The sequence below is a fragment of the Hyaena hyaena genome, unplaced genomic scaffold, assembly GCF_003009895.1.
Source record: "Hyaena hyaena isolate Hyena2069 unplaced genomic scaffold, ASM300989v1 scaffold_302, whole genome shotgun sequence".
Lineage (NCBI taxonomy): Eukaryota > Metazoa > Chordata > Mammalia > Carnivora > Hyaenidae > Hyaena > Hyaena hyaena.
The window spans coordinates 780769-790081 of NW_024080936.1; the positions used below are offsets into that span (position 1 = coordinate 780769).

General features: G+C 57.3%; 1 protein-coding gene across 2 annotated transcripts; it reads right to left on the minus strand.

Annotated features, from left to right (window-relative positions):
- Positions 1–311: 311 nt before the first annotated feature.
- GAMT (guanidinoacetate N-methyltransferase) lies at positions 312–3417 on the minus strand. 2 transcript variants are annotated; one of them, XM_039248077.1, is made up of 6 exons: positions 3179–3417; positions 2044–2189; positions 1769–1832; positions 1439–1506; positions 1157–1267; positions 312–641 (listed from the first exon to the last, which is right to left on the minus strand). In XM_039248077.1, the coding sequence occupies exons 1-6, from the start codon at positions 3357–3359 to the stop codon at positions 501–503; spliced, it is 711 nt and encodes a 236-aa protein (XP_039104008.1). In that variant the 5' UTR covers positions 3360–3417; the 3' UTR covers positions 312–500. The 2 variants fall into 2 exon arrangements, with proteins under 2 accessions (XP_039104008.1, XP_039104009.1); XM_039248078.1 differs by lacking the exon at positions 1157–1267.
- Between the last annotated feature and the right edge of the window lie 5896 nt (positions 3418–9313).

The following is a 9313-nucleotide window of genomic DNA, read 5'->3' on the forward strand; positions in this document are numbered from 1 at the left end:
TGGGGAAGTCGGGGCGCAGCCAGCCTCGGCAGGCACGTCTAGGGCTGAGGTGCGGGTCCTGGTGAGTGAGGCTGGGCTTCGAGAGTTTGCTTTCCTCCAAGGCTCCCTCTGGGTGGGACCAGAGATGCCCCATCTGTGCCCCAGCCGCGGACTGGAGGGAGGGGCTCGGGAGCTCCGACGGCTACGCTGCCCACCGGCCTGGGCACCAGGAGGGTCGTGAGCTGGCCCAGAGACCTGGGGGCTCCCCAGAGCACATGCTCTTCCTTCTTGGCTTTTGAGAGGGCAGAAGTAAACGAGAGCGCGCGGACAGCGTACTGCCGATGGGCCGAGCCCAGTATTAGCGTTTATTTTGTCCTCCGTGCTCCTGAGAGGAAGCTAGTGGTGTTCCCTTGGAGGGAAGCTGGCCCTGCATCCCGCGCTGCACTCAGGCTGCGAAGCCACTGCGTGGTGTGCGGGGACGGGCTGCAGCCCCCGGCGGTCACGCCGAGGCCTAGGTGGGCTCAGCGCTTGGTGACCAGGGGCGTGATCATCTGAGGGAAGGTGTAGTAGCGGCACTCGGCCGGCGGGACCAGCTCCATCACCTGCGTGCGGATGTCCTCCCGCCTGAAACCCGCTTCCAGCAGGCCTGGCACCTGTGTCTCCTGGGGGGTGGGGGGTGCGTGTCAGGTCACTTAGAGCCACTAGGCCTACAAGACCCGTGGCGCCCACTCTTCCTGGAACAGCATCTGGAATTGCCAAGGCCGCGGGGGAGGGAGCTGGGCGCGGCAGCCCCACTGCTGACTGACAGAAGGAGGGAGCCCAAGTCTGGGGGGCCACCTCCAGGGGTCTCCACTCGGGCAGCAGGGAGAGCCTGAGCAAAGGCCCGGAGACCACGGGGCGACGCCAATAAAGACATGCTGGGTAGAGGAGGGCAGAGGGAGGGGGTGCCTGGGCACTGGGGAGCCAGGAAGGTGGTGTAGCTGCGGGGAGGCTTCACAGGCTTCTAACTGGAGCTCACAGTCCGCCAAGAGATCAGCCCCAGAGGCCAAGAACATCCCCCTGCCCCCCTCCCGCCCCAGGTCACAGGTCACAGCTCCTCCAGCTGCTGTCCAGCGAGGTCACTGCCTGGCTTGGGGGTTGGGGCAGAGGCCCACAGGGAGCTCCCAGGCAGCCGCACCTGGAACATGGCGGTGATGTCTGAGTACGTGGACTTCATCAGCTCCCCCCAGGACGTGAGGTTGCAGTAGGTGAGGATGCCCCCGGGCCTCAGCAGGCGGAAGGCATGGTTCTGGCAGGGGACAGCGATCAGGAGGGATCACTGGGGCGGCCTCTCGCGTCCCAGCCCCCAGCCCCAGCCCCCAGCCGGCCGGAAAAACAGGAAGAAGTGCCTCGCGAGGAATGGCAGACCGCCCGCCCCCGCCCGGCCCTGGGGGGTGACCGCCCACCCAGCGGGTCCTACCTTGATGAAGCTGAACTGGTGTGTATGCCAGGTCTCCTCCGACAGGGGGTACGTGTCATACAGGATACCTGCATAGGAAGTCACAGGCTCCACGGTCAGGGCCGGGACGTGAGCACACGGAGACGACCCCAGGGGCTTCACCCAGTGCTCAGCGTGCTGCCCCCTCTGGGAACGGGGCTCTGCTCAGCTGTCCCACGCCCGCTGAGTTTCTGTACCCCCAAGTAAAACCTTGCAGTGTGTCCCTTAGAGGGTCCCTCTGCAAGCCAAGGAGGGGGCTGGTGGTGGAAAGTGAGGCAGAAGCTCCCCACCCACCCCCTCAAGCCCCCTCACCATCAAAGTGGCCATCCGGCAGGGTAGGGGCTACCTCCTCCCACAGGCCTTTCAAGGGAACCACCTTGGGACAGGGAAGAAGAAAACAGAAGATCGAGGGTCACAGGGGTCCCGGATCTTCCCGCCTGCTGCGAGGGAGAGGGCCCCGAGGAGCTCCCAAGGGAGAAGGCCACTTCCTCCATCTCAGCGCTGCCCGGGCCCCCAGCCTCTCCCGGGGAAGGGCCTGGACCCCGGGGGGCAGTGCTGATGGGGGACGAGCGGGCAGAGGCGGGCACCTTGTGTGGCTGCCGCCGGGCCCAGTCCTGAAGGCGCTGGAAGACACCGTCATTGCACTCGATGATCCAGTGCTCGTCAATGGGGGCCTCCTGCACCCTGGAAGCTGCGATCGCCATGCCGAAGCCCACCTCCAGGACCCGGCCCCCTGGGCAGAGATCCCATATCACATGCCAGGCTGGGGCTGGGGAGCTGCCTGGAGGAGGGGGCCCAAGGCCAGGGTCTTGCGGAGAGAAACGTTTGCCACAAGGACGGGAGGGCACAAGTGGGGCAGAGGTGGAGGCTGAGACAGAACACACTAGCCCCAAGAGCGAACCGCGTGGGCTCGGGCCAGAGGCCAGAGAGGGTGGCAGGCCAGGGAAGCGTGGGCAGTGGATTTTAGGCCCGGCCCCAGAGGGGAGGTCAGACCCTGGACTTTGGTCCCTGGTGGTGCTTATCTCTTGATTTGGTTACTTTTCTCTCGCCTCCCCCACCCCCTCCTCCATGAAGTTTCTGCGAGAGAAGGCGGGATGGGTTTGAGGCCTCAGGCCTGCAACAGTTGGGGAGGAGGTGGTCCTCATTGGACCAAAGACAGGGGATGGGAACACCCCAACCACGCAGGGACCCTGGCTGTGCAGACGCCTGGAGGCCGCCCGCCTGGCCCCTGGGGACCTGGGGGGGCCCTTGGCATCCCTCGTCTCTGACCCGAGGCACAGAGCCACCGCGACAGCTGCTCCGCTGCCTCAGCTCTCCCAGAGCTATTCGCAGCCAGGGCGGGGCTTGCGGGGACTCCGGAGAAGGAACATTCCCCAAGGGCGCCGGGGCAGCGCTCCCCCGCCCCCGGTGCTTGGCCGCTGCCGCCTCCGCGACCTCATGGGGGGATGGCGGCTGAGCGCCACCCGAGGTCGTGGGGGGGGGGGAGCCCATTCCCTCGACCCAGCCCTCCAGTGTGGAAGTTCCTGGCAGCTGCGAGGCGCCTTCTGTGTGCAAGCCCGCGCCCGCAAGCCCTCTTGTTTCCCTGTTGCTCCCCGCTAGCCTCATTTTACAGGCGGGAAAACACCGGGGGGGCTCCGCTCTGACGCACATCGGGTGGAGAACGGGCTGGACCCCGGGTCCGAGCGCCCTGCGGCCTCAGCGTACAGCTGGGTGCCCAGCTACCTTGGGAGGAGGCGGCGGCCGCCAGCGAGTGCATGTAGGGGGTCTCCCAGCGCTCCATCACCGGCTTGCCGAGGATCTGCAAGTGCGTGTCGTCTGCGTCGTAGGCCGCGGGCGCCATCTGCCACGCGGGGCTGCAGTTCTCGCCGGGGGCGAAGATGGGGGGCGCGGCGGGGGCGCTCATGCTGCGCGCCTGGGACGAGCGCCTGGACTGGGCTCGCGACGCGCGGGCCTGATCCCTGCGCGGCCTTCTGGGGCGGGGGCGGGGCCCCAGGCCGGGGGCGGGGCGAGGGCGGGGCCCCAGGCCAGGGGCGGGGCGAGGGCGGGGCCCCAGGCCAGGGGCGGGGCGAGGGCGGGGCATGGGTCCGAGGGGCGGGGCCAGGACGGCTGCGCGGAGCCGGGAGCGGATTGCACGGCCGTCTGACAGGCCTCTAGCGGCCACTGGGCGAAAGGCGCCGTGTACATCCTATGTAAACAGGTGGTACTGGCTAAATGTCACCCAATGCTGTTTTCTTTCTTATTTGAGAGGGAGAGAGCGCGCGCGAGAGGGGTGGAGAGGCAGAGGGAGAGAGAGACTCATGACACGGGATCCCACGACTCATGACCTGACCCGAAAAAGGCTCAGCTGACTGAGCCACCCAAGCGCCCCTAAATGTCACCCAGTTTAAGGGATGCCTTGCCTGAGACAGGAGAAGGCAGGCCATTATTGGCTAGCTATTGCTGTGTAACAAATTACCCCAAACGTAGCCGCTTCAAACCACACAGGTTCATCATCCCGGCTTCTGTGGGTCCTCTGTTTCCCAACCTCTCACAGTGCTGCAGGTGATGCCAGCCGGTTCTGGGGTCTCCTCTGGTGGCTCCTCTAGGGAAGGATCCACTTCTAAGCTCACTGACTGGCATCGGGTTCCTTTCGGGCTGTCGGTGGGGGGAGGGACTCAGTTCCTGGCCACGTGGACCTCCCCAACGAGACAACATGCTTCATTAGAACCAGCCAGAGAATCCGCAACGTCAGAATTGTTTGGAATCTAATCACAGAAGTCGCATCTCTTCACCCTGCGCATGTTCTACTGGTTAGAAGCCAGGCACACAAGGTAGGGGTCACACAGGCCACGAATGCTAAGAAGTAGGGATCATGGGGGCGGTGTCTCGGAGGCTGCTGCCTACAGGGACCCTACGTGACAGCAAAGAGAGCCGGTCAGCTTGTAATCTCCCCTGCGGCTTCAGTGTCCCCAGAGAGGAAGGACCTCCCAGTGGTCACTGAGATGCAACCTGGGCTCCATCCCCAGAAGTGGCCATGGACCCAGTATGGTCTTCCTGGCAACTTAGCCTTCTTTTCCCAGATGGGGTGACCATGCTTGTTCCTTCTCATGTGGGCAAGTGAATGATGCGTGGCCATTCCTTGTGTCCACTTTTCAGGAGAGACCCTAGGGTGTGCTGTTCTTGTCTGCGTTTCACAGCTTTCAGACCTGGGATCGGAGAGAGAAAGGGACTTCCTGGAGGTGTACAGTGAATCAGTGGCAGAGGATAGGAGGAGGGATGTGTCTGACTCCAAACTACAGTCTTAAAAGATTACACAAAGAGGGGCGCCTGGGGGGCTCAGCCGGTAGAGCGTCCAACTTCGGCTCAGGTCATGATCTCACGGTTCGTGGGTTCGAGCCCCACATCGGGCTCTGTGCTGACAGCTCAGAGCCTGGAACCTGTTTCAGATTCTGTGCCTCCCTCTCTCTCTCTGACCCTCCCCTGCTCATGCTGTCTCTATCTCTCTCTCAAAAATAAAAAAAAAAAAATTAAAAAAAAAAGATTACACATAGAAAATATATGTATTTCTGATTAGAAAGTTGACATATTTGGTCAAAACACTCAAATGTTACAGAGTTGGGGACGCCTGGGTGGTTCAGTTGGTTAAGCATCTGACTTTGGCTCAGGTCATGATCTCATGGTTCGTGGGTTCGAGCCCCACGTCGGGCTCTGTGCTGACAGCTTGGAGCCTGGAGCTGCTTCAGATGCTGTGTATCCCTCTCTCTCTGCCCCTCCCCCACTTGCTCTCTGTCTCTGTCTGTCAAAAATAAATAAACATAAAAAAATTTTTTTAAATGTTACAGAGTTGCCATCAGCCTGTAGATCGCACCCCCTGCTGTTGTTTTGGTGCAGTTTAGAATGGTTTTTATATTTTTAAATGGTTGGGAAAAAGTCAAAAGAAGGCTATTTTACAGCACACGATAATTACATGACATTCACATTCATGTGTGGGTATGCAGCCATCTCCACTTGTTAACACTGGGCCGCTGGGGTTTTCTGGCTGTAATAGCACAGGTGAGTCATCGCCATGAAGATCTTACAGCCAACAAAACCAAAAATATTTACTCTTGAGCTCTGTACAGAAAAAGTCTACCCGCCCTATATAGAGTGATGGGTCATGGGAAGTGAAGTTCATTCGTCAAACACATAGGCAGTACCTTGCTTTGGGGGTCCCATCCTGACTCTCCCAGAGCTAACAGCCTACTGGGGGGGGATAAACAAGAATAAGCAGTGGGTGGGGCACCCGGCTGGCTGGCTCCGTCGGTGGAACACGCAACTCTTGATGTCAGGGTCGTGAGTTTGAGCCCCATGTTAGGCGTGGAGCCTACTTAAAGTAAAAAAATCTAAAAGTTAAAATATAAACTAAGCAACGTGTGAATGAGAGAACTGCAAGCCACGTGGCAGCTATGACAGCACAGTCCCGTGATTCCTGCCCTATGTTACCGTATATGCGTATGTGTGTATAGTGTCATATACCAAGTGATACTTTTTAAGTTAAATGGGATCAGGAGCACCTGGGTGGCTAAGCTGGTTGGGTGACTAACTTCAGCTCAGGTCATGATCTCACGGTTCGTGGGTTCAAGCCCCGCGTCGGGCTCTGTGCTGACAACTCAGAGCCTGGAGCTGCTTTGGATTCTGTGTCTCCTTCTCTCTCTGCCCCTCCCCCACTCGTGCTCTGTCTCCTCTCTCTCTCTCAAAAATTAACATTAAAAATATTTTAATTTATTTAAGTTTATTTTTTTCTTTTATTTTTTCTTTAATATTTTATTTATTTCTAGGAGAGAGAGAGAGAGAGACAGCGTGAGCAGGGGAGGGTCAGAGAGAGAGGGAGTCACAGACTCTGAAACAGGCTCCAGGCTCTGAACTAGCAGTCAGCACAGAGCCTGACGCGGAGCTCGAACCCACGAACCGCGAGATCATGACCTAAGTGAAAGTCGGACGCTTAACCAACTAAGCCACCCAGGCACCCCTATTTATTTGTTTTTGAGAGAGAGACAGAGAGAGTGAGCAGGAGAGGGTCAGAGAGAGAATCTCAAGCAGTCTCTGCAGTGTCATAATGGAGCCCAATGCAGGGCTCAAACCCACTAACAGCGAGATCATGACCTGAGTTGAAACCAAAAGTTGGATGCTTAACTGACTGAGCCACCCAGGCGCCCTGGAAAACGTATTTTAATTAAAAGGGATCAGACCTTTGTACATCCATGTTCGCTGCACCACTGTTCACAGCAGCCAAGAGGTGGAGGCAATGCAAGTGTCCGTGGGCAGGTGAAGGCTATACACCCCGTGGTCTGTCCACACTGGACTATGATTCAGCCGTTAAAAGGGAAGGACGGGCGCCTGGTTGGCTTAGATTGAGGAGCATGTGACTCTTGATCTCAGGGTTGTGAGTTCAAGCCCCACATTGGGTGTAGAGATTACTTGAATAAATAACACCTTTTTAATTAAAATAAAAAGGACATCCTGCCACCTGCCACCACGTGGATGGACCCGGAGGACACTGTGCGCAGTGACAGAAGCCAGACACAGAAAGACACATCCTGTGTGACCCCACTCCCAGGGGGTCCCTAGAGGCGTCCCATCCACAGAGACAGAGTAAATGGTGGGAGCCAGGGGCCGGGTGGGGCGTCCATATTTCATGAGGACAGGGTCTCAGTTTGGGGACGTGGATGTTGGGGGTGGCTGCATGAGAGCGTGCTTGATGCCGCTGGGCTGGGCACTTCAGAAATAGTGACTAATGCCAGGGGCGCCTGGGGGGCTCAGTTGGTTAAATGTCCATCTTCAGCTCAGGACAGGACCTCACGGTTCCTAAGTTCAAACCCCAGCCCCGCGTCAGGCTCTCTGCTGACGGCTCAGAGCCTGGAGCCTGGTTCAGATTCTGCGGCTCCCTCTCTCTCTGCCCCCTAACCGCTCACACACACTCTCTCTCTCTCAGAAATAAATAAACATTTAAAAAAAAGGGAAAGGAAATAGTGACAAGGCTAAATTTTATGTTATGTGTATTTTACAATAAAAAAGGGACCAAAACCATATTTTGTGTATTCACTATGCATGTATTCATAGGAGTAAATTCAGAAGTGTCCACATACCCATTTTTGTCACAGCATTTGCTATGGGGTGGGAGGGAGGAAATGAATCAGGAAGGAGGGAAAAAAATCCAGCTGGCTACTTCAGCTCTGTAAAAAGACGTGAAGAAAACCTAACACTAACGTATATTTGTCCCAGTGGCAGATATGTGGGTCTTAGTTATTTTATTCCTGGTTGGTATATTTTTAATGTTTTTGTTGTTATTGTTTTTAATTAGGTTCCAACCTAACATGGGGCTTGAATTCACAACCCTGAGTTCAAGGGTCACATGTTCCACCAACCGAGCCAGTTGGGCACCCCAGGGTCTGTATTTTGAAAAATATATTATTTTTATTTAAAAAAATTTTTTTTAATGTTTTATCTATTTCTAGGAGAGAGAGAGAGAGAGAGACAGCGTGAGCAGGGGAGGGTCAGAGAGAGAGGGAGTCACAGACTGAAACAGGCTCCAGGCTCTGAGCTGGCGGTCAGCACAGAGCCCGACGCGGGGCTCAAACCCACGAACCACGAGATCATGACCTAAGCGAAAGTCGGACGCTTAACCGACTAAGTCACCCAGGCGCCCTGAAAAATACATTATTTTTAAAAGTGTGCGTCTGGCTTCCTTCATTAACCACTTCCTGTGTATTTCATTCATGCTGTTCATGGGTTATTTACCCGGGTATCAGTAGATGGACATAGGATTGTTTTGTTTCTGTTTTTTTTCTTTTTTTTTATTTAATGTTTTATTTATTTCTAGGAGAGAGAGAGACAGCGTGAGCAGGGGAGGGTCAGAGAGAGAGGGAGTCACAGACTGAAACAGGCTCCAGGCTCTGAGCTGGCAGTCAGCACTGAGCCCGACGCGGGGCTCGAACCCACAACCGCGAGATCATGGCCTAAGCGAAAGTCGGACGCCTAACCGACTAAGCCACCCAGGCGCCCCTTGTTTCTGTTTTTTCAACTTTTCTGATTGTAATAGCGGGCTGTGAGCATGCTGGCACATCTCCGTGCACACAGCGGGGCCAGCATTTGGGGGATCAATTCCTCACAGTGGGGTTGCTGCTGAGTTGCCCGCATTGGACGCACAACGCCACCTGCCCCTGTTTTCTTCCCCGTCACCTGTCCCGAGTGCACGCATGTCCACACGTCTTGGATACGTACGCCCAGCTCCCCAGGGAGCCCCTACGGGCTACCAGCCCCTGCCAAGTGCTACTGATTTCTTTTGATCTGCAAAAAGCCAGACCAGACCCAACACAAGAAACAATGAAACAAACACACAACAAAAAGCCCTGCAGGAGGACGGTTTCCAGGGTGGGGGACACGCACCACTCATTTCTCTCCCGGCTTCCCTCTCCCATCTGCAAACGGGGACCGAGCTGCTCTCCACGGGTGACGACTGTAATTGACACGGATGCCCACGTGCTTGGCAAACTATAAAGTGGGCGAGGCGAGGTAGTATTTTAAACGTTGTGTTTTGTACTGTTTGCCTGTGACCTAGTTCCTTCACTCCTTCCATTCACTCAATTTTACGACGGCGAATAAGGGCACTTATGGCCGGCGGAGAGCGAGCTGAGTCCCGCGGCACAGGCCACCCGACGGGCCCGGCCGTCCAAAACGCCTGCGTTCGCGCGCCGGGCGCCCTGCTCCGGGCTGCGGGGCGCTCGAGGCCGGGCCCGGCGTCGTCCGCGGACGGGGCCCGACGGGGCCGGGACGGGGAAGACGGGCGCTCCCACCCTCAGCGCGGTCCCGCCGGCCGCCGCCACCCCCTCCCGGGAGACG